This window comes from Bubalus bubalis, chromosome 16 (genome assembly GCF_019923935.1).
Source record: "Bubalus bubalis isolate 160015118507 breed Murrah chromosome 16, NDDB_SH_1, whole genome shotgun sequence".
NCBI classification, from domain to species: Eukaryota; Metazoa; Chordata; class Mammalia; order Artiodactyla; family Bovidae; genus Bubalus; species Bubalus bubalis.
The window spans coordinates 39667854-39692965 of record NC_059172.1 but is presented as its reverse complement, the minus strand read 5'-3'; the positions used below and the strand labels follow the sequence as shown (position 1 = coordinate 39692965).

Below are 25112 nucleotides of genomic sequence, written 5' to 3'. Positions count from 1 at the left end.
GTCCTTTTTTTCTCCTTGAGAATTCCAGACCCCTCTCTCCTTGGGGACCCCTAGACTCCTTATCAACCTGCCTAGGAAATGATTCTCTCATTCCCCACTTTTCTTTTAGAATTATGTTGTCTAGGGAAAAGGGGCATCGTTCTCGTTCCATAACTACTTTTGAGCTGACAAGGGGCGTTGTCCCTAAATTGGTGAGGCAACATATTCTCCTAATCCTCATATTGAGGATATCTTATCCAGGGGCCCCAAATAGTAGTTGGAGGAAGCTACAGCAGTAGCAGGAGTTTGAGCAACTATTTGTAACTTAAAAGCTTTCATGTGGCTAGAAACAAACCCAGTTATACAATTACAGATGCAGGCAACATAGTCATTAAAACAAGTTAAAATAGAAATTAAAAGTCACATTATGTCCATAGTTAAAGTGTAAAGTGTTGCACAGTCCATTTTAGGGTTGGTAGATGTCATCAGATGAAGAAGAGGCATCGCATGTGATTGCTGTCGAAGGTATTCACAGACTTGGAGAAAGTCTTTTCCTTGAAGTGGGGATGTCTACCACGGGAAGCCTTCTACTGACGAAGAGGGGAGCGCTCCGCAGACCCAGCAGTTAGACCGATTGTGGAATGCAGCATAGGAGTGAGCCCAGGACAGGAAGACATTGTCTTGAGGATCCAACGGCAGACTCAGGATATTTGGCGTCAGCAGAAGTAAGCTCACATAGGTTATCAGGTCCATCTAAAAGGTACAAAGTCAGAGCATAGAAAGTAAAGACATAAAATGAAGTCACTTAATTTTGGTCAGGGTGCCACCTCTTAACTTGAGTATGATGTACCCACGAATCAATTTCTGGCACTTTGACAGCTGTGGGAGAAGAAAGAATAACCTGGTAAGGACCTTCCCAGAGAGGCTCAAGGGATGGGCCCCCGGATCCCAATGTTTTTATGAGGACCTTGGTTCTTGGCTCAAATAGAGGCTTGCTTGTCTTGGAGGCTGGGTCAGGAGTCGTCTCCCGGAGTTCTGTTAATGCCTGTTGAAAAGCTGAGAGCTGAGTTACATAATTAGTTAATTCCAAGGCTTCAGGGTCTATAACAATGTCTGTGAGTAAGAAAGGCCTTCCATAAATACATTCAAAGGGGGACAGTCCCTCCTTTTTGGGGGTAGTTTGAACCCTCATTAAAGCTATGGGTAGGACTTTAATCCATTTGTCCTGCGTCTCTTGAGTTAATTTGCGCAGATGTCTTTTGATAATGTCATTAGCTTTTTCAACCTTTCCGGAGGATTGGGGTCTCCAGGAACAGTGTAAGTGATCTTCTATTCCTAGAGCTTTAGACACCCCCTGAGTTACAGCAGCTTTAAAGGCGGAGCCATTGTCACTCTGAAGGCTCCGTGGCAGCCCAAACCTGGGGATAATTTTATGGATTAAAATCTTTATAACCTCTTTAGCCTGTTCACTACGACAGGGAAAAGCCTCAATCCATCCAGTAAAGGTATCTACCCAAACTTGTAAGCAAGAATATCCATTAGCTTTTGGCCTATGAGTAAAATCAATTTCCCAGTCCTCTCTAGGATACTTCTCACTTCGTTGTAATCCAGATTTTGTTAGCTTTTCAGTCTTTGGGTTATTTTTTTGACAAATCTCACACCTTTTGATAATATTCTTTAAAGTTTTCATTACATTTTTATCTTTAAACAAACGAGAAACCATCTGATAAGAACTCTCGGCACCCAAATGAAAACTCTGATGTAAACCCTTAAGAATTTTCCACTGAGCATTTTTAGGAATTATTAATCGTCCATCCTCAGACTGTAACCATCCTTTATCAGTAATCTTTGTTCCTCGTGTCTCATATCTTTTTAATTTTTTCTCAGTATATTGGGGTTTTTCCTGTTCCACAGGACCTGTCCAGATCAAAGGCGTCTGTAGAGAAGGGGTTTCGTAAAGTGCGGCTTTTCTGGCTTGACAGTCAGCCAGACGATTACCTTCGGCTATTTTACTCCCATCCCTGCTGTGCCCTTTGCAGTGCATAACAGCTACTTCTTTAGGACAATATATAGCAGTTAAAAGTCTCTCGATCTCTCTGAAATGCTTAATAGGTTCTCCTGTTGCTGTTTTAAAGGGTCTCTCTTTCCATACTGCAGCATGAGCATGTAAAGTCAAATAAGTATACTTAGAATCTCTGTAGATATTTACCCGCTGCCCTTTGCTTAACTCTAGAGCTCGGGTCAGAGCCACAAGCTCCGTTAACTGAGCACTGGTTTCCTGGGGGAGAGATTTTGCTTCCAAAACCTGTTCAGCAGTCACCAAGGCGTAACCTGCTTTATGCTTTTCATCCTGAACAAAAGAACTGCCATCTGTAAATATTTCCATGTCAGGATTGTCTAATGGGGTATCCTTTAGATCTTCCCGAGCTGCATAGTTTAAAGTTAGGAATTGAGAACAATCGTGATCAGGTGTTTCATTTTCCTTTTCAGGAAGGAAAGTGGCAAGATTTAGATTTCCACAAACTTTAAGCTTAGTTACTGGTGCTTCTAACAACAATGACTGATATTTAAGAAGCCTACTGTCTGTCATCCAAATATTAACCTTAGAATTTAAGATTCCACTCACATCGTGAGAAGTCAGTACAGTAAGGTTTTGTCCATTGTTTTTAAAGCTTCAGGTGCTAATAAAGCCGCTGCCGCAATTACTCTTAGGCAGTGGGGCCACCCACGTGAAACTACATCTAATTCTCTGTTTAGATAAGCAACAGGTTGCTGGTGAGGCCCTCGGGATTGTGTCAAAACTCCCAATGCCACACCTTTTCTTTCAGTGACAAATTAAATTTTGACCCTGTGCGCAAGCTCAGAGCTGGAGCTTGCAGGAGAGCAGTCTGAAGAACCTTAAAAGTCTTTTGAGTTTCTGGAGACCAAACCAGTTTGTCAGTTTGGGCCTGCTGAGTTTCAGCTATAAGTTTATATAAAGGCCAGGCAAGTTCCCCATAACCCGGAATCCAAATGTGACAGTAACCTGTGATTCCCAAAAATCTTCTCAATTGTCTTAAAGTCATAGGTAGGGGGTGATTTAGTATAGGTTTAATTCTCTCAGGGCCTATGGCCCTAGTCCCTTCTGATATGATTAGGCCCAGATATCTAACTGATTGTTGACAAAGCTGAGCCTTTTTTCTTGATGTCTTGTAACCACAGCCTGCCAGAAAGTTTAAGAAATCTTCTGAGGCTCGCGAACAAGCTTCCTCTGTCTCAGCACAGAGCAAAATATCATCTACATATTGTAACACCACCGCTTCAGAGCTATTAAAGTTTTGTAGATCCCGTGACAAACTTTGTCCGAATAAGTGAGGACTATCACGAAATCTCTGGGGCAAAACTGTCCAGGTTAACTGAGAAGCTGGCTGCGTAGGGTCTTCAAAGGCAAATAGAAATTGACTTTCTTCCACCAAAGGCACTGAATAGAAGGCATCCTTTAAATCAATTATTGAGAAATATTTGGCCCGTTCAGGAATTTCAGACAATAGAGTATAAGGATTAGGCACCACGGTGTGTAAAGGAACTACAGCCTCATTTATTATTTGTAAATCTTGAACTAGTCTCCATTTACCATTTGATTTTTTTATACCCAAAATAGGAGTGTTGCAAGGACTGTTACAGGGAATTAATAGTCCCTGCTCCTTTAAATTTTCGATGATGGGTTTTAACCCTTTCTTAACTTTAGGTTTCAGTGGATACTGCTTCTTATGTGGAAATACGTGTGGGTCTTTGAGCTTAACAACTACAGGAATAGCATTTTGTGCTCGACCCACAGATTTTCCATCAGCCCATACTCTAGGATTTACATTTTGTTCAACTAAAGGGAGAGAAAGGAAGGGCTCCATAGTCATGAAAACAGAGGCATGGACCTTGCTCAGTATATCCCTTCCCAAAAGGGGTGAGGGAGATTTTGGCACGATCAGAAACTCGTGTGAAAACAGCACAGAATCCCAGTTGCAAGATAAAGAATAACTGAAATAATACCTTTTGGCTCATCCAGACAGTCTCATTATGGAAGTGGATCGGGAAAAAAGTGGGCCAAGGGCTTCAGTAAGCACAGAATAAGTTGCCCCAGTATCTAAAAGGAAATAAACGGATTGGCCCCCCACAATTATTAATACCTGGGGTTCCTCAGGTGTAATTAGGACAGGAGCTTGTGTGGGGACCCTCGGGCACCTTCAGTCCTGATTGTCTTGAGAGTCCAACCCCGGAGACCTACGCCTCTGGGAGCAGTCTCTCTTCCAATGTGGTCCTTTGCAGACCGGACATGGAGCCCGGGGGCGGCTTAGATACTTGAGGGCAATCCCGCTTCAGGTGCCCCTCCTTTCCACAGTAATAGCAAGCCCATCCCTTTTCACCTGGGCCCCTCTGGGCATTTTTCTCAGGCTGTTTAAGAACGTTTTTCATAGCCTGGGCGAAGACTTCCGCCTTTTCCTTTGTCTTTTTTTGCCTTTTTTTCTTTTCCTCATATTCCCTATCATAATAGACTGTCTGAGCCAGTTGTAACCGAGTATCTAAAGACTGATTTGGTCCATACGCCTGTTTTAATAGCTTACGGTGGATATCTGGAGCCGACTGAGTGAGAAATCTATCCTTTAAGATCACTTTTTCCTTTTCACTTTTGGGATCAATCTCAGTGAATCTGCGAAGGGCTTCTCTCAGTCTATCTAGGAATTTACTAGGAGCTTCCTTCGCCTCCTGTTCTATGTCTGCCAATTTGCCATAGTTTAAAGGCTTAGAACGCGCCTGCCTAAGTCCTTCAAGAATACATTTAACAAAATGACTCTGATCCCATCTTTCTTTAGCTGTGTTGTAGTCCCAGTCTGGTTCTATAGTTGGGACCGCCTGATTCCCAGTGAGGAGGGCCGCTATCTCGTTCTCCCTCTTCCCTACTGATTTGTTACCAAGCCATTCATCTCCATAAGCAACCGCTTTTCCCAAAACTTGAGTCTTTGACTCGGGAGTCAGCGTTTGTCCCAAGATATACATCAATCCTTCCAAGTCATAAAGCAGAGTAACACCTTTAAAAGCTCTAATATATTTTTCTGGGTCATCTAAATAGTCTCGCAGATCCTCCTTGATTCTTTGTATTTTTTGGTAAGAGAAAGGCTTATTAACTCTCACAGACTGATTATTTCTCCCAGTGGGTGTTTCATAAAGAGGCAACAGCTTGTGTGGCTGTTCCTCAGTCTCTCTGGCTGCTCTACGCATATGAGCCCAGGGATAGATTGGAGAAACCTGTTTTTCTTTTTCTCTTTGTCTCCTGTCATGCATCTCATCTCTTACTTTGAAGGTCTGAGTTTCTACTGAACCAGAGTAGTCTGAGGTCGTACTGAGACAGGAGTTGTTTGGACCTCCATGTGGGCAGTTTGAATCCCAGTTTGGAGTCCCTGGTACGGGGGCAAAGTAAGAGGACAAGAGGGAGCTGAAGGTTTCACGCCCAAATCTATACCCTTAGGACATAAGTCTGGCATATTTCGCAGAGAGAAAAAGGGCAACACATATGCTACTTCTACCCATTTCCCTTGTTCCTTACAGAACGGGTCTAATTGTAGAACAGTATTATACTTAAGAGACCCTCCAACTGGCCACCATTCGCCGTCCTCCAATGGATACTGTGGCCATGCAGTATCACATAGGATACAGGTGTGTCTTCTTTAAGCCCTGGGGATCAAATCTATCCCAGTTTTTCAGGATACAGTTCAAAGGAGTGAGGCTGGAATTGTTAGCTCCCATCTGTAAGAGAGAAAAAAAAGCAACCAGCGCCATTTTTTCTACTGGAGGCGTCCCTCCCTGCTCTAGATGGGGGTGTCGACAGACATTACACCAAAAGCTTTTCCTTCCTGGTCGGACTTAGTCTGTCCCTTACCGACACAGGCGCTGTACTCGTCCCTCCCGGTTCTACCACTGAGATGGGGTGGGGATGTACCAGGGGTAGACTTGATAGCATCCCTACTTGACGTCCAGCTCTTCCCCTTTAACCTTGCTTGCCTCTGATGTCACCCGGGGTGAATCAGAGTAACCTTCCGGAATGCCTCCCAAGCTAAGACTGCTGTGGGAAACATTCATCACCTGAGTGCCTGTGCACGACCCTGAGTATTTCCTGACCACAATAAGACCGACACGAACATAAAACTGAGATGTTCTTTTCTAGCATCACCACACCATTATAACAGCCTCCTCTGATCCACTAAGAGCCAGCGTTACCAAAGGAAAAAAAACCCACTGCAGTCCCAATCTGAATAACCTTTAACATCAGAGATGTTCTGGGAGCTACAGCTCCATCTAGCTTCCAAACTTTCGATTCCTAGCGAGGCTAGGCGCTTTATTGGCCACCAATCCAAGTTTGGGACCTAAGCCACAGTACACAGTAACAGTATAGATCACAAGTCCCTTGAAAGTCTATGATCCGATAGATTAGGTTAGTACTTCTAATTCCCAAAGAGTTATGAAATGGTCAAAGAGACTGAAAAGTTTGACCGAGAAAGGAGAGTTTGGTCCACACGCTTTGCCCATTTCTGGTTGGTTCCCGAAGGAGACATTGGGTGCCTCTTGGCATTAGCAGGTCGGTATAACGCCCCGACAGGTTTCTGCCGTAAGCTGTATGAGATCACTGTGGAACCGCAGAGCAGGGCTCCTTGCTTGCTTCACGCAGGGCATGCCATTCATTCACACAAGCACACGGTAGAGTTAGTAAAGCACGGCAGAAAACATGTTCGCTAAGAGAACAAAGAACTAAGCTCCAAGCATCCTTACCTTGTCCTGAAGGATCCCGGATGAGCCCCCAAGATGAAAGGTTGTTGTTGAATCACGCGAATACACCGGGATTCTTGCCCCCTGGAGAAGAATTCAATCCGGGGACAGAGACGAGGCTTGATCGCTCAGAGCTTTTGTGTAATAAAGTTTTTTTAAAGTATAAAGGAGATAGAGAAAGCTTCTGACATAGGGATCAGAAGGGGGCAGAAAGAGTACCCGCTTGCTAGTGTTAGCAATGAAGTTATATACTCTCCAATGAATCCAAAGAATGTCTGGAGGTTGTAAAGACCTCACCAGACCTACTCCCATAATTTACATTTTAAGATAACAGAATTAGCCAGAAGGTTTAACCCAGAGACTGTCCTTAGGCAGGATACATTATTGTTATATAATCCTAAGGAATGTGGAGAAAGAAAAAAAGTTTGTCCTTTCTTCCTCCTTGAGAATTCCAGACCCCTCTCTCCTTGGGGACCCCTAGACTCCTTATCAACCTGCCTAGGAAATGACCAATGGACATCAGAATAAGGACAAACACTACCACGTTGCTGTGTTTAATTCCGAACCCTATGGCTTCATATGAAATCTGGAAAAGCTCCCTCAGATTTCTATCCAATTTATCTCCAGTATTAATTCATTCATATCAATTAAAGAATACTCTCTGACAGATATTTTCTTCCATTTACTATATTCACAGGATTCCTTCCAGAAGAAATTCACAGACTTTGAATAAGTTTTGCACTCTGACTGAAGGAATCCCACATTGTTGCTATCACAGGACTTCTCTCAAGTATGAATTTTTTGGTGTTTAAGCAGGTTTGAACTTCTGTTAAAGGTTTTCTTACATTGCTTACATTTGAATGGTTTCTCTCCTGTATGAATCGTTTGATGTCGAGTAAGTGAGGAGCCACGGGTGAAGGATTTTCCACACTTAACACATTCATAGAGATTATTTGTAGAATGGAGTCCTGGATTTCTATTACTGTCTTCATGCTCACTGAGGGCTTTTCCACATTGATTGCCTTCCCAGGCTTTTGTTGCAGCGTGAATTTTTTGATGCTTTGTAAGGTTTGAACGTCGGTTGAAGCATCTTCCACATTCACTGCATTGATAGGGTCTCTCTCCTGTGTGAATGATCTGATGTCGAATGAGCGATGAACTGCGGCTGAAGGCCTTTCCACACTGATAACATTTATAGAAATTCACGGTGGTATGACTTTTGGGGTGCTGAATATCTGTACTCAGGCTCAAGGCACTCCCACACTTATATTCTGAATGCTGCTTACCTATTGAGTCTAAATTAAATTCAAAGTTAGTTTTAAGCTGATCACACTTTGGGGAATCCTTTCTCATAGGAATTCCCTGTTGTGTATCAAAAATTGACTTAACTGACTTAATATCAGCGCTTACCTTATTTTCACTATATTCAAAGTCTCCCTCCTCAGTATACACTATATTAGGAATGAAAACTTCTTGCGGCAAATTTATGTCCCAGGGTTCCTGATTCCTATATAACCAGTCATCACTGTTCCAGGCATCTACAGGAAAATGTTCACCTTCAGTCAATCTTGTCATAATCACTGCATGGGATGATTCTTCTCCAGAAATTCTCTGTTTTGGGACTAATTCCTGATTTTCTGAAATTCTCTCTCTGTCTAGAAATAAATAAAAAAAATGCCATGAACTGGAAGGAAAATTGCTTAATTAGGAAAGGAATGCTAAGCCACATAAGGGTATACACATATCTTATGGATCTTTAAATACAGAATTGAAATGTGAGGTGGGGTTAGAAAATAAGGACTATAGAAGAAATAAATGAGATAAAAATATTAAAAAGAGGATGAGATCATAAAATATGAGGAGAGCTATTTAGGAATACTAAGGAGAATACACAGAACTTGGCAGAATATCAGTATATATACAGAGATGGCATGGCATATCACATTTCAAGCCATCACTGGTTCATAACTAGTCTGTGAGAGTTATACCTAATCTTGCTTTCTCCAATAACTTGTCTCTCTTAACCCAAGCTGTTTCAAAAAATAAGCCCTTCTAAAATACCAATTTAATCATTTCTTTAGGAACATGTCTAAATTTATAGGCCCCATACCTTAACCATCTGAAAGCAAACCTGCAATCCTAGTGCCCCTATTATCCTTATGGCAGCAATTATTCCCTGTATTTAACAGAGGCAGAAAGAACTGAAATATATGATAGCATGGAAACTATTCTTATTCTGGGCACAAAAATCACTCCGGATTCTACAAGTGCTCAAATATTTTTCTATGTGTTTCTTAGGACTCAAAACTTTACCTGATTCAGGTTGTGTTTTTCTCTTTTCACCTCTCTTTAAGTTTCTGTATTTCTTTTGATAAAGTTCCACTTCCCTTCTCAAAATTCCTTTTCACTTAGTTTCTCTGTGTGTGTGTGTATATATATATATATACCCAGTAAATGCATTCTAGCATTTCTTAAAAATTAAATTTAAATGAACTTTCTTTCTCTTTTTCCACATAATTTCAGATATGTCTAACACTGTTGTCTTCCATGATTTATCAGTAGTTAAGTAAGATCTTCAGCTTTGCAGTTTCACACAGTTTCTAGGACATCTCCGCTTGACTATTCCTACTCTCTTCCAAAACTCAACAAATGAGAGACTATCTCCCTCCATGTGGAAACAGCTTCCCTTGACATCCTCATTTTTGTTCAATGAGTCACTGGTCTTTTAACATTTACACTGGAGTTTATAAAGAAAACTTGAATAACCACGGCTCTTCATCTCTCACATCTAATCTGTCCTTAGGTAATACTGTTTTACTTGATGAAATGACTTTTACCTCAAAGCAGCTCCCATTGATACATCCAACTTTGTCAAGTATATATCAATTCAGCCTCCTTTAGTCTAATTTCTAGGAGCAATCATCATTTGTCTATACAATGCCCATGCTAGAACGTAGACTATTAAATCAGGGTGTCCCAGGGTGGAGCCCAGGCATATACTGGGAATCCCGACTGCAGTCTTCCTGTCTCCATCTCACCAGTGTATGTTGGATGTGTGGGAGCAGATAACCTGTTCCTTGAAGTCACAGGTTTTCAGAGTGAGAGGAATCTCTTCCAAACCTGGACTTAATTCACAGAATGAGTTTCTGGACTTCAAACTTGATGCCATAATGAGATGACATCTGGGGAGAGAGTAAATGTAATTAACGAGGAAAATGAAGTCAATTTGTGGTCAGAGGACAAACTACAGCAGATCAAAATTATGGCATGTTCTCTGATATGCTCTTCAGAGAGAAGTGCAGGGTTTTTTAGTGTTTTTTTTCCCTTCCTCGGGAATTTGGGCTGATCCTGTCCCTGCTTAGCCGACAGAATGTAGCAGAAGTGATACTAGGCTACTTCTGGGCCTGGCCTTTAGAAGACTGACAGCTTCCAACTCCTCTCAGGAAGTTTCCTCTCAGAGCATGGCTGCTGTGCTGTGAGGAGCCCTTGCCTCAGGAGGCCAGGTACAGGTATTCTGGTCCACAGGACCAGCAAAATTCCCATGACAGCCTGCATCAACCTCTGGCTATGTGATGAGTCATCTTGGCCATTCCATCCCAATCAAGTGGCCAGAACACCGCATCCTCAGCCAACATCATATGGAATGTAAGAATTCCTACGTCAACTCACAAAATTGTGAGAATTACATAAGTCACTAAGTTTTAGGATGATCTGTAAGAAGTAATAGATGATCAAAACCATAATTGTTCTAGCAGTATTTACTGAACAGCAAATTTCCTGGTTGTATTTCCCTAATAAGTATGTTCTTACATTTGTACAACTCATTTTTCACATAACTTTACTCCTATTTAAAAAATCACTTTAATGTATTTTGTTATTTTCAAGTCACTTAGTTCTAAGATGTAGAAAACCTACTATATCTGGCCATCTTACAAAATCCTTAACAGATATAATAATTTTGATCCTGAGGATATATTTTGATATATATACATGCCTAGCTGCATCACTTTTCAGTACACCAGAAACTAACACAACATTGTAAATCAACTACACATCAATTAAAAAAAAAAAATAAGGAGTCTGTGTTTCTAACCCACACCACTGTTTTGCCTGTTCACATAAGGAAAAAAAAGTCTGTGAACGAAAAGCAATGACTTTTTTTCTTCAAAGTTTAGCTGGTTTGTTGTCACCTCCTAACTATCAACTCAAACTGGGTCATACATTATCTGTGTATTTAATGAACAGAAGCTTCTTACAAATGCCTCAGATCTGCCTGATTCTTACCAAAAACAGCTGTTCTTGGGATTTCTTGCTCCATTATCCAACTTTCTTTCTTACTCTCCAACTTGGAGGTCTCAAATGGTTTGGAAAGTAGATGCTCTTTTCATGGGGAAAAGGAAACAAAGACATTTCAGACATTTTTATAGGGAAGAGAATTCAATCCCAAAATAGTAGTCTCTGAGCTGCTAAAAGATAAGGCCAGTGAACCTGTGTATTCTAGCTCTACATCAGAAAGGACTTTCAATCACATTCAGCAAGAGCATCCGCTATTGTTCCCAAAAGTTATTAGAAAATCTAAACCCAAACTCAAATATCCTCAACCACTTCAGCAGTCCTAGTTTTTAACAGAAGATGAAGAGACTACTGGGCTTCCCAGGTGGCGCTAGTGGTAAAGAACCCACCCAACAATGCAGGAGACATAAGAGATGAGGCTTGGATCCCTGGGTCAGGAAGATCCCCTGGAGGAGGCATGGCAACTCACTCCAGTATTCTTGCCTGGAGAATCCCCATAAACAGAAGAGCCTGGCAGGCTACATACAGTCCATAGAGTTGCAAAGAGTTGGACACGACTGAAGTGACTGAGCACGCACGCATGAAGAGACTACTAAAGGGCAGATTAGGTAAATACACAGATACCACCTTTATGCAGTGAATTCAGGTTCCTATAGTTCTCCAGCATCACATGCCTGTACAGGTTCTTTACAGCAGGGTCCAGTTGCCCCCACTCTTCTTTGCTGAATTCCACAACCACATCTTTGAATTTCACTGGTTCCTAAAACATTAAGTTCCTATTTAATTAAAGGTCTCCAAAATATCAGTATTACTAGAGAAGAAATGAATTTGGAAAGAATAGGGTAGGTGGTCACAATATACCAAAATAATTGATAGGACAGTGTTGGGAGTTCTAAGTGGTAAAAATCAAGTTACATGAGGGCCTATCAACTTGGTACTCTGTGAGGGCTGCAAAAGGAAAATGAAGGGCCGTCCTAACTCTAGATGAGCTTATATTTTAATTGAAGAGAAAAAACAGTTGGAATAACTGTGGAACAAAAATTACTATAGAGTACAAATAACTTAGACAAAGAGTTCAGAACAGGAAGAGTTTAAGGTATAATTGCAGGAAATTTGTAATGAAGATGTAGTCTCTGCTAGCAGAAGAGGGAGCATCTCTAATTGGGAAATGCAACCTTTTGATGCCTCATCCTTCAGGTCTCAGAGCCCAATGTCACTCTGTTAAATACGTTTTTTTTCCCCCCCCTCTGATTACCCAACAAAGTGGCCTTCTTCCTAATCAGTCTACTGGGTTATGTTTATTTTTCTCTGTAATAATTATTACTATCTGCAATTATCTTATTTGCTTGTATTTGTCTGTCTACTTCTACTAGAATATAATCTCCACGAAGGCAGGTTGTTTTGTTTTCTGTCATATTCCCAGCCCTTAGAAATGTTAGGCACTGCAAAAATACTTATTATAAAGGTCCTCATCCCATTAGTTGTTGCACTTCTCTGTTCAGCACTCTTAACCTTGTCCTTCTAGGCACCATCAATCACACTGAAATACAAATCACACAAACCGTCCTCTACCTCAGAGCCAGTCTTTGTGAATAAGCTGTCTACATGTGTTCTGCCTACTTCCTCACTTTTCCTCTCCTCAACCCTCAACAATCTGGCCTCTGTTCCCATGCATGCGTATATCTCCTTGACACTAAGAGAACAGACACTACTCAGCTGTACTTTCCTGAACTTTTGAAGAACTGAAATATGAAATGTACTTGAAAATGCTCATCCTTTGCTTTCAAGGTGATATCATATTGACCTGGTTTTCCTCTACAACTTTGGTCCCTTCATTTCAGTATCCTTTGAGGTTTCTTCTGCTCTTGCCTATTAACTGACATTGCTCAGGATTCTGCCCTTGGCTTTCTTCACTTTGAATTTTAAACATTCCCTGGGGAGGCCCTATGCCTACAGTTTCAGTTATCATCTACAATCTTGAGGGCATAGATGCACAGAGAATATACAAAATTAAATTTTTTCCAAAGAGTGTATCATCAACTAAAATGGGTCCAGTGTCCTGTGGCAGCATAACAGTCATGCCCTTATGTTTGGCAAAAGTTCAAAGACCAAGAGAGAAAAGGCAGGATGTTTCAATAAAGACTGGAATCCTAATTTACCTGGGATTTGCCTGTTATTAAGTCCGCTTCCATTTTCTCTTTCTTGAAGCTCCCTTTCTGATGTAGGACAGAATCCTTGCAGGTTATACCTGAAGATGAAGAAAACATTAGGGAGAAACATTTTTCCCCAGAGAAACTTCTAATAATTACAGCAGTTTCACCATGCTACTTCAGAAGCTTGAAAAAAATGTCAAGTTCTACCAGCAACCAGAATCTCCAGGGGTGGGGCCCAGATTTTTATTTAATTCTTTATTATTATTTACTTTTTGACTGCACCATGCAGCATGCAGGATCTTAGTTCACTGAACCAGGGATGGAAACCACAACCCTGCAGTAGAAGCGAGGAGTCTAAACCACTGGACCACTAGGGAAGTCCCTGATCTTATAGTTTTAAAAAGGTCTAAAAGTGTTTCTGATATTCTACCAGGGGTGGCGAACTACTAGATCAGAGAGAAGAGGGAAAATAATACTTTGATGCCTCATCTGTGGTTACAGCAGATCAAAAAAATAACAACTATAATCTTGTCAAAACTAAATCCTAATTAAGGCTTAGCCACCACAGGCTGTAATTCTACTGGGAGCTAATAATATTTTACCTAACCAATCACTTCCTCAAAGACATTGGGGATTACTCTGCGCAAGGATTCTTTTCCTCTAAGTTGCTTTGTGTATACTACACACAGACTTAATGACTCTTCTATGACATAAAAATCTTTGCGGCAACCAATTCTGTTCTCCAGCCCTTTGGTGAGACATATATATATATACCCAAGGGCCAGTTTCTAATGTTACTCCAAGATTCATTAGTTACACCACTAATCCTCAAATGTCAGTCTATGGACCAATACTGGTCTGTAAGTATTTCACCCTTATTGATTCAGGGTGAAATAAGAAAAAACAAAAACAATGCAAGAAATATTTATGAGACCATTTTGTAAATAAAGGCAAAATTGAGGAGAAAAAACCCCAAAATTTCAGCAACATGCCATTTGAATGTTGCCAATAAGATTATAGTCTGTTAACTTTATTCAGGCCTATAACACTTTGTGAAACCCCGGTCCCATAATTCCTCGGACAGTGACTACTGCATTTTTTGATCTTGTCATTCTTAGAAATATGCAAGATATATCTTGAAAAGATGCAAAAGCCTTAAATCAACCATCCTCCATTTTATCACTCTCATTGAGTACTGTTTCCTTTCCTTTTTTCTCTCCTGACCTCCTTTCTAAACCTTTACAATTGTGTTCTCTGAAACTCTTATGCCATTCAAAGAAAAATTCACAAATTAATACATTCCCAAGCTCTTTTTATATTCTTTCTCCCTTTTAATTTAAAATGGATCTTGCCCACCAAACTCACCTCCTCTCATTCTCCACTACTATGGTCTTGGTAGTTGCTTAGATATAGTCATACTTTCTCCATCCCCACTTCCTCAAAAAGATTTTTTACTTGCTTGACATTTTTAAAATTACGGATTCAATCTCTTCAGCTGTTATAGATGGGGTCAGAATCTGTTTGGGTCGTTTTGGAAAATTTTCTATTTCATCTAAGTTTTCACAGTGTCCTTTTTGATTTATGCAAGTTTAATAATAATCCCTCTACCTTTATTCCTGATCTCAGTGATTTTAGTCTTTTTTTTTCCTTGATCATTGTAGCTAAACTTTTATCAATATTGCTAATCTTCAACTTTTAAAAAATTTTATAAAGCCTATATTCTTTGTTTTCTGTGTCCACTTAAGTGTCTTTTGTCAGCTTAGTGGTTAGCTAGCGATTCCACAGAGATTCCCTTAAATGCTTGAAATGGAGAGGAAGCCTGGCGTGCTGCAGTCCATGAGGTTGCAAAGAATTAGACATGACTGAGCAACTGAACTGAACTGTGGAGGGGGGAAAACCTCAAAACCATTCCCTAGCCTTTGTAGATGGGCTGTCTGCATAGGGAATGCCTTCAACATTTAGCCAGATAGTTATCACCTCTGCTTGAGCGGAGCCTGAAGACTGGACAGAGGTGAGAATCAGGGAATCCTCAGGTCTTTTTGAACACATACCCAGCCTCCTAGATCTCTAAGAATTTGTAGGAGCTTTCAAATCCTTTACTCCCTAAAGCACCTTTCCTCCCAATCTTTTTGTTTGGTTTATGTTTATCCCAACTGTTTATTTGCTGTTCTAGGTGGCAGTAGCTAATATAGTTTTCATTAAATGTTTTCAACAAATGCTAGCCAGTAGCCTCTCAGCCCTGAGAGGTCTGTGTATGCTTAGTCACTCAGTCCTGTCCAACTCTTTGCAACCCCATGGACTGTGGCCTGCCAGGCTCAGTCCATGGGATTCTCCAGGCAAGAATCCTGGAGCGGGTTGCCATTTCCTCCTCCAGGGGATCTTCCCAACCCAGGGATCGAAGCCAGGACTCCTGCATTGCAGACAGATTCTTTACTGTTTGAACCACTATGGAAGCCCTCCTGAGAGATCTAAGTTAAGTACAAATAAAGGCAAACCCTTTAAGTGGATTCTTCAGGGATCCACAGCATGTTATAAGAAACCAAAAGCCTTTCCCAGTTCTGTATTACCCTGCAACCTCTCATTTCCTTCTCAACTAAACTTCTCAGGAATAGTCTATAATCATTATTACACTCTCACCTCATATTTCATTTTTTTTTTTTACCCATGTGATAGGCAGAATAATAGGCCCCTTGAGATATTCATGCCCAAACCCTTGGATAGTATGGCAGAAGGGATTCTGTAACATTAAAGATCTTTGAGATGAAGAAATGATTCTGGATTATCTGGGTGGTCTCAATCAAATCACATAGTTCTTGAAAAGCAGAGAACCTTTCCCAGCTGTGGTCAGTGAAACAGAGAAAGTGAAAGAATGAGTGTGAGCAACTGCATGTGTGCCAGCACACACTGTAACAACAGAATGGAGTGTCAGAGAGATGGCAGTGTGTAAAGGACCCAGTTCACCATGGCCAGTATGAAGATGGGGGAAAGGGAGCAGGAGACCCAAAAAGAAACCAAGAACTGCTGAAGCCTTGATTTTAGCCCAGACAGACCCACGCTGGACCACTGAGCTAACCAACAATTTCAATCAATTATTTTCAGTACTCATTTTTATAAGACTTTTTTTGTTGCAACAGTGTTCAACAATCCCTTCTTTCAGATTTCTTCTTTCTTAGCTCAAGACACCAATCTTGCCTGGTTCTTTGACTTTCTGGATTACCTTTCTAGCCTGCTTACCTTATTTTGAGTTTTCTTATTTTTCTCAGTCCTTCATTTTATTTACTTTTTAGATAAAGACTAAATATAACTCCAACACCTGTATCATCACTGTTTCTAATTAATAATTCTTAGTCAAATATCCAGTCAATTGCCTCACATGTTTGTTATAAGGTCCACACATTCACATGATCAGTTACCTATCTTTCATGTTTTTTTTAATCTCTAAATCCCTCTTCCATGCCCCGCCCTACTTCCTTAGAATTTTGTTCTAGAAAACTGGATTGTCTTGTAGTTTGTGACAAATTAGATTTTACTAATGGCATTCCCATGGTATAGTTTAACACATTCCTCTATCCTAGATCTATGTTTTCTATAATGGTAGTTGAAGCTATGTGTGTGCTCAGTCGCTCAGTCATGTCTGACTCTGCAATCCCATGGGATGCAGCCCACCAGGCTCCTCTGTCCAGGAGATTTTACAGGCAAGAATACTGGAGTGGGTTGCCATTTCTTCCTCCAGGGAGTTATATCTATACCAACTCTTAAATAGTGGGTCTTCCTAAGAATCTGTATTTCTTCTACTCCTGTTCATACCTATAAGTTTACGTATTTTTCCTTCTTGATTTTAGTGCAGAAAGACCCACTAATTTACAGACATGTAGGACTATAATTCATATTGTTTTAAGTAATAAAATTAATGGTAACATGTTATAGCAGCAACAAAAACTACTAAACTTCTACTAAAACGGCTTCAACATTAAAGCCAAATTGTTAATTACATATTAGATGGTTCATTGTGGCTGTCGCACAAAGACCTCAAATTCAATGTGTCACATAATTAATATATCAATCTCTCCTCCAACAAAATCTGTTATTTAACACCCCATTCATGCAAGCCAGAACATTTATCCCATTCACAGATAATATGTAAATCCTTCAGGTTCAGTCTCCTGTTTTCCCAATGCTTCCTCATTCTCTAACACGTGATCTACTATAATAGCTCCTAACTGGTTTTCCTATTTTCAGGGCTCTCAGTGCTGTCCTTTATTGCAGATGTTGATCAACTATTCCTATAAAGATCCAGATTATAAATATTTTATTTCGGCTTTGCAGGCCATACAGTCTCTGCTATAACAATCAACTCTAGTCATAGCAGGAAAGCAGCTATAGACAAAATGTAAACAAATGGGATGTACCCGTGTTCCAATAAAAATTTATTTCCAAAAATAGCTGGCCTGTGGTCATGGTCTGCTGACCCCTGCTCTACAATGAAACCAACAGAGTATTTTTGAAAGGCAAATCAAATTGTTTTACTCCCCTACTCAATCTCTGAGTTCTCAGAGCCTTCCTAGTTCAGCCTTCCTAGTATAGTAAAGTTCTTTATGATCTGGCCCTTAACACCATTCAGCTTCAGAAAAAGTTACTATGCTAAGTGAAATAAGTCAGACAGAGGAAGACAAAGACTCTATGATATCACTTACATGTGGAATCTAAAAAATACAACAAACTACTGAATATAACAAAAGAGAAACAGACTCACAAACTAGTGGTTACCAGTGGGAAGAGGGAATAGGGGAGTAAAGGGGTAGAGAATTAATAGGTAAAAACTATTATGTATAAAATAAGCTACAATGATATATTACACAACAGAAGGAATATAGCCAATATTTTATAATGACTATAAATGGAGTATAATCTTATAAAATTGTGAATCACTATACTGGAAGGACTGATACTGAAGTTGAAGATCCAATACTCTGGCCACCTGATGCAAAAAGTGAATTCACTGGAAAAGACCCTGATGCTGGGAAAGATTGAGGGCAGGAAGAGAAGGGAGTGAGAGAGAATGAGATGGCGGGAGAGTATAGCAAACTCTGGGAGTCTGTTAAAGGTCAGGGGAGCCTGGCATGCTGCAGTCCACAGAGTTGCAAAGAGTCAGACACAACTTAGGGACTAAACAATAACATATCATAAATCTCCCACTTATATAATATTGTACATCAACTATATACAAATAAAAAAAAGTTTAAGATAATTTTTCCTCATATGGGAGAGGGTCAACTATTCTACCTCCTATTTTCTATATTCTCACCTTCATCTTCAAGCATATCAATCACATCCTGTATGAGGCTCACCACTTCTTCGCTATTCTTCGGATGTTGTAAATTCACCCAAGTCCTGACTTCTTCAGGGAGAATTGTCAGGAACTGCTCCAGCACCAATAGCTCTAGAATCTGCTTCTTTGTATGAATTTCTGGTCTCAGCCACTGAAGACTGAGCTCCCAGAGTTGGCTCAGGGCTTCACGAGGCCCAGACACTTCCAAATACTGGAAATGCCTGAATTTCTGACGAGAAGCCTCACAGTCATCTGTCTCCATGACTGCGATGGTTTCCTGCTGCCAAGACGTATCTGCTCTCAGGACCTCACTTTGTTCATGAGGAGTCAGGTTATGAGGCTTTGAGATAGTCATCAGCTTGCTCAAAGGCTGCATCCTCCTCCACAGAACTCCCACTGCAGTTCAAATTTGTCTTACCAGAAGATTCTAATAATTCTCAGGCTGGGGCTAAGCACTTGTGTACAATGTATATATGCAGTGAGAAAAGTTCCAGGAGCTTCAGACACACAGCCAATATTCAGGTAACTGAGAAACTGGGGGGGGAAAAAAAAAAAAAGACACAAATGAGATCTAGGCCAAAAAGTATATTCCCAGACTATAATAATTAAAAGTTTTCATTTGTTAGGATTTGCTATGAACCAGTCTGCAATGTGCAACAGGGAGATCTTAGGCTCAACCCAACATTCAAGACTTACAAGTCTACCACACATCATATTTGGCGCCAGCTACTAAGAAGGCTACTAGACAGAAAACAAAGCTTGCTAGCAGAGGACTGAGGAACTAGAATTTTTCTTCAGTGGGAGTTCTGACAGAGTATAGCTCAAGTGCAAAGCAATGTGGCCCATGCAGGTTGGGCAGAAAGCATCTTGACTGAAAGGTTCCTTCCACAGGACCAATATCTAACAACTCTACAAGTGAAGCTCTCAGAGCTCCCCAAAAGAGCATGCCTGATTGTAAGAGTCACTACAGTCAGAGAAGTTCAGATCCAACTTTCCATCTGGTTTACAGTTCTCCCAGTCCAGATGCAATTTACCATTCAGGAGTCATGTTTATTGTAAGCCACTAGGCTAGTGGTTCTCAGGTGCAATTCTGCCAACACAGAAAATCTGGCAATGCCTGGAGACAGTTCTGATTGTCACAAGTGGGGGCTGTTACTGGCATCTAGTGGGTATAACAGGGAAGCTGCTAAACACCCTGCAGTGCACATTACATCCCTTTATAAAAAATAATTATCCAGCCCCAAATGTCAATAATTCTGAAGTTAAGAAACCCTGATATAGTCAATATATAGTAGTTAAGAGTACACACTTTGGAGTTGTAGACATGAGGTTAAATCCAGACTGTACTAGTTACTACATGTATGAACCTGAGCAAATTGTTTAGCCAAAGTCTGAGTTTCCTCAACTGTAAATGAATGTAACAAAATCTGTCTGATTGAATTATAGGGAATAAAAGAACACTCACCTCACTTCTTAGCAGCTAGTAAGCATTCAATAGATTATCATATATTATCATACACAACACAGATATGTCTGCCTATAAGTATACCTTACAATCTGGCCAAAAGTTTATGTATAAAAGTATTTCCTGACCTCATCTACTGGCAATGTCCACCTGAATAGATCAATCAACATTCAAGTACGGATTAATAAACAAAGTAGGGGAAGGATATATGAAGGCCTTTGAAATGATGGCGCGATAGAAGGAAAAATACACAATGCGAAAGAGGACAAGAAAACATTTTAGAATACGACATTCCAGGGGGGACAAGAAAAGGAGTTTGGAAATAAGCAGAATCCATAAGACTTAAGGCATAAGAAAACATGCTCCAGTTGATAGTTATTTTCCACAAAGGTAGAAATGAACAATTCTGATACTGATATACACTGTGCTGGAACTGAATACTAAGTAAATGGAGTGCAGTTTCTGAGAGCCAGGTTTCTCAGTGTTTGAGTGGGAGTTTTCAGATAACCAAGGGAAGGAGGCCAAATGATCCATGTGGTAATGAATTAGAGCTGGAGACATGAGTATGAACTTATGTTTAGCTTAATACAGTTAAAGAAGGTTACATATAGAAATATTTACAGATATATGAATATATAGGGGTTAGTATACACACATGTATTTCCTTGCTTTGTCAGCAGAGTAGGCATAGAAGAACACTTAACTCCCAGATCTTGGTTTCTAAAACCATTCTTCAATAAAAGGAACCAGAGTTCCATGGACAAATGGATGCTTTGAGGACTGGGGTAGTGAAAGGTTGTTGCTGAAAGACCTGGGGGTTCTTGGCCTCTGGAGGAGAATTCAATCGGGGGCCAGAGACGAGGCTTGATCGCTCAGAGCTTTTGTGTAAGTTTTACTAAAGTCTAAAGGAGATAGAGAAAGCTTCAGACACAGACATCAGAAGGGGGTAGAAAGAGTACCTCCCTGCTAGTCTTCAGCTGGATGTTATATAGTCACTAGCAGTCTGTAAACGAAAGAAAGGAATGTCTTAAAACTCAGAATGGCACCAGGCCCCTCATCCATAAGATGCATTTTGGGATAATCTTGGCACCAGATGATTCATCCCGGGCCATAAAACGATTGACTTGAATCTTGTGGAAGGGCAGATTACCATACAAATAGTTTCGTTTACATCGATTAGGGGAACAATATCTGAGTATAACATAGTGGTTTGTCAAGTAGGTTCTGAGCCATTAGGCGGAAAGGACTTGAGGACAGAGTCTGGGGTAAATGCATAGTATATTAGCATAGCTTAAGAGAAACATTTCCATAAGAAAAATGCATTGGTTAACTCAAGGTGTGAGAATAGTTAACTTCAGGTGAAACCAGGTGTCATTATGGCAACACAGTATTTTAAGAGAAACCTTTTAAATTTGTATAGAGAAGGAAAAAATACACTAGTTTGTTTCCTCCTGCCGCTTAAGAGAGATAAAAATGTCTTACACTTGCAGCCTATTTCCTCCATTTGGAGATCCCTGGCCTTTCTGCCTGTTACCCTCTCAGTAGGAAATATATAAGATGAGTCTGGCACATCTTAAAGTGCCAGAAAGAAAAGAAATGCTCGAAACAAAACAAAACACATTTACTGGGGCACATCAAAGGCACACAGAAGCTAAGTGAAAGAGCTCCCAATGGCCAAAGCTGGAGCAGCATGAACAACTGAATGAAGTAATACTGGATTATAACGCAAACTATAAAATAAATACCCTTAAGCCACACTAATATACATGACTGAATCAATCAATAAGTGTGGAAGAATACACAAATCTCCCATGAGAAGAATTCCAAATATTTACATACTCAGGCCTCCAGGAGGTAGCGCATAACTCTCCATTGAGTGTGGGCTCTTTGTAGTGATTTCCTTCCAAACGAGTACACTATGGAGAGGGAGAAAAGTGCATTTATAGTGGAGAAAGGGCTTCCCTGGTGGCTCAGACAGCAAAGAATCTGCCTGCAATGCAGGCAACCTGTGTTCAATCCCTAGGTTAGAAAAAATCCCCTGGAGAAGGGAATAGCTACCCACTCCATTCTTGCCTGGAGAATTCCATGGACAGAGGAGCCTGGTGGGCTATAGTCTCTGGGGTTGCAAACAATCAGACATGACTGAGCAACTAACACACACACACACACACACACACACACACACACAGGAGAAACCTCACAAACGCTATTTCAACCAGGTGACGAAGGGTAACATCAATAGTGGTAAGTCACGTTGACAGTATGTTCCCTTGAGACAATGTGGTGGAAATAGCACTTTTCTCTCTGTGATCTCCCTTCTCTAAACCAATAACTCCAATCTAATCATGAGAAAAATAATCAGACAAATTCTAATAAATGGGCTTCCTTTAAAATACCTGACTTATACTCCTCAAAATTGTAAAGGTCATTAAAGGCAAGTTTGAGAAATTGTTATAGCCAAGGAGCTTAACGATATAAAACAAATAAAGAAATCAAATCACATAACTGAAATATATTTATAGCAAAACTTTCAGACAAGAGAGGTGATCAATAATAGCACAATGTAAATAGGAGACTAAGACAACTTTTTCAGTCCTTAGCAAATAAAGTAAACTAAAATTAACAGCACAGTGGACATGAATATGCTTACTTTGATATATAAAACCAGATAGAATGTAATTTCTATTCAAGCTCTTATGAGAATGCTTAAAAAAGCCGCTGCTTATTAAGGTACCAAAACTCTTCAATAAACAAAAGGTAAACAAAAGTTGTGCAAACCACATTTATTATCAGAATGAAAACTAGCTCTTAACACCATGCAGAAATAGAAAAAACAATTTCAACTACTTTGAAATTTAACGTTTGCTTCTGAAACACAACTCAAATTAATTAAAAAACACTTCAAACACCGCACTTCAAAATCTACATAGCACAGCTCAAGTTCTACTGTTAGGAAATAGTGAAGCTTTACATATATAATTAAACAAGAATGAGATGAACTACACATTCAACTCAAAGAGAGAAAAAGCATCAAAATACACTAGGGATTTATAGATTAAAAATTAATAAATTACTCAGTATAAATAATTATAGAGCTACGAGGGCAGGTTAGAGATGCTCAGGATGACATGCTGGTTCTTAAAGATTTCAAAGGAGGAACAGTCTGGATGATAAACGGACCAAGGTACCGCCATGACTGCAAATAGCTTAAGTGGTCTGTTTAAGGGACGAGCAATGGAATAGTCAAGAACTGTTGAAGTTTAAACTCTAAAGTACTAAACAGACACCTTTAAGGACGATGGTTAACTCAGGATGAAGAGTTAAGGCGCTAAGCCAGTAACTCTAAAGGAAGGGCTCAGTAAGGCGCAGGTGACAGGAATCTGGAGAGTTAGATTAAATAGCCAGCTGACACAAGTTCAAATGATTTTACAGCGTCAAGGAACTGGAACAGACGCTAACTATGAGGAATAGGTAGTATCTGTAAGAAGGGTTGTTTTTAATCCAATATGTCATAGGCAGAGCAATACCCCGAGGTAAGGAGAATCTTATCTTCCGAGATTAGCTTGTAAAAAGGAGCATAAAGCAGTGTGTCAATAAGCATCTGAAAAAAGAGAATGCTTACAAAAGCCGCTATTTTTTTAAGGTACCAAAAAATTCTTCAATAAACAAAAAGTAAATAAAAGTTGTACAAACCACGTTTATTACCAGAATGAAGACTAGATCTCAACACCAAGTAGAAATAGAAAAAACAATCTCAACTACTTTGAAATTTAACTTTTGCTTCTAAAACACAACTCAAATTAAAAACACTTGAAACACTGCACTTCAAAATCTATATAGCACAGTTCCAGTTCTACTGTTAGGCAATGGCGAAGCCTTACGTATATAAACAAACAAGAATGAGATGAATTACACATTCAACTCAAAAGTGAGAAAAAAACAAAAAATAGGGATTTATAGATTAAAAATTAATAAATTACTCATTATATTTACTACTAAATATAAAATTACTAAGTTACTTTCAGCGCGTGGCCAGGAATGACTGAGAAAGCAAGGCAAGTTGGAATGAACTTGTCTCCATTTTCTTTTCCAGTTAATCGATCCAATCACACTAGATCTGGAATCCACCATCACTCCAAAATCAAGCTGCGCATGCGCAAGATATATTTACCAGGGTAAGCGCCTGGAGACCTCCCGCATCGCAGAACTGAAGGAGAGACAGGGGATCTGGACGTGGAACCTAGCCTTGCCCACCCATACCCTGCTTACTTCTCTCCCACGCGCTGACTTCCTTCCACAGCCCAGGCCTCCACCCCTGTCTGGTCGCGCCCTCCTCCAGCGTCTCCAGCAGAAACTGCAGAGCGCAGAGCTGGAATCCGAGCAACTGCAAACAAGCCGAGGAGGCCCGTGCGTTCCTCCTGGATGCCCTCTAGCGGGATTCCCAATTCCACTCACCCGCCTCCTCACTGCCCGCTGAGCCGCGTGATACCTGCAAGTACCGCTCCCAACCAGGGCTGGGTTCAGTCACACCCAGGAGCCACTTCAGAGGAGCCGCACAAGTCGCCCGCCCGGTCGGGGAAGGGAGATTGCGTTGGTAAACACTGCAGAACTGAAGTACCGTGGGTCACACTTGACCCTTACTCGCCGGCGCCGGTTCCGTACCTCTTAAATTCCAGGAGCAGGCCAGCACACCTGCGCATGCTCACCAGGCTTGTCTGGCGCCCCCCAGCAGCACCCGCGACCCCTTCGTAAAGTTGATCAGGGGGTGGGGCCTCTCCCAGACCCGCCCCTTTCCCAGGCCTCTCCCACTTTGTAGACTTGAGTCCAGCTCTAGGGCCTAGAACCGAGGCCCGCCCTTAGGGTAGGTGGGAAAACGGCTTGTCAAACTTCTGTGGCTTCCTCCATCTACATCTAAAACTGGCCAATATCTTTCTTACACGTTTTCACTGCCCCACCTACTCATCTCCCCTTTCTTCTGGAATCAAAAAGCAGTCAGGAATTTGTAGATTGTCAAGATAAGAGAAGGGGTAGTTTCATGGGCTATGTGTCATGGATATTTGTTAGTTTTAGGCGTCTGATCATTTGAATAACCTTTCTA

General features: G+C 40.6%; 1 protein-coding gene across 10 annotated transcripts; it reads right to left on the bottom strand.

The window, feature by feature from the left end:
• Window positions 1-463: 463 nt before the first annotated feature.
• Window positions 464-25003, bottom strand: ZNF215 (zinc finger protein 215). Of its 10 annotated transcripts, XM_045162935.1 has the most exons (8): window positions 24470-24751; window positions 18526-19083; window positions 13227-13315; window positions 11695-11827; window positions 11059-11154; window positions 8185-8429; window positions 6778-6858; window positions 464-732 (listed from the first exon to the last, which is right to left on the bottom strand). In XM_045162935.1, exons 2-8 carry the CDS (start codon window positions 18923-18925, stop codon window positions 550-552), a joined length of 1227 nt encoding a protein of 408 aa, XP_045018870.1. In that variant the 5' UTR covers window positions 18926-19083; window positions 24470-24751; the 3' UTR covers window positions 464-549. The 10 variants fall into 10 exon arrangements, with proteins under 10 accessions (XP_045018870.1, XP_025122344.2, XP_025122345.2 ...); XM_025266559.3 differs by lacking the exons at window positions 464-732; window positions 6778-6858 and adding an exon at window positions 21854-21930 and having other exon boundaries at window positions 7316-8429; window positions 24470-25003; XM_025266560.3 differs by lacking the exons at window positions 464-732; window positions 6778-6858 and adding an exon at window positions 21854-21930 and having other exon boundaries at window positions 7316-8429; window positions 24504-25003.
• Window positions 25004-25112: the final 109 nt, after the last annotated feature.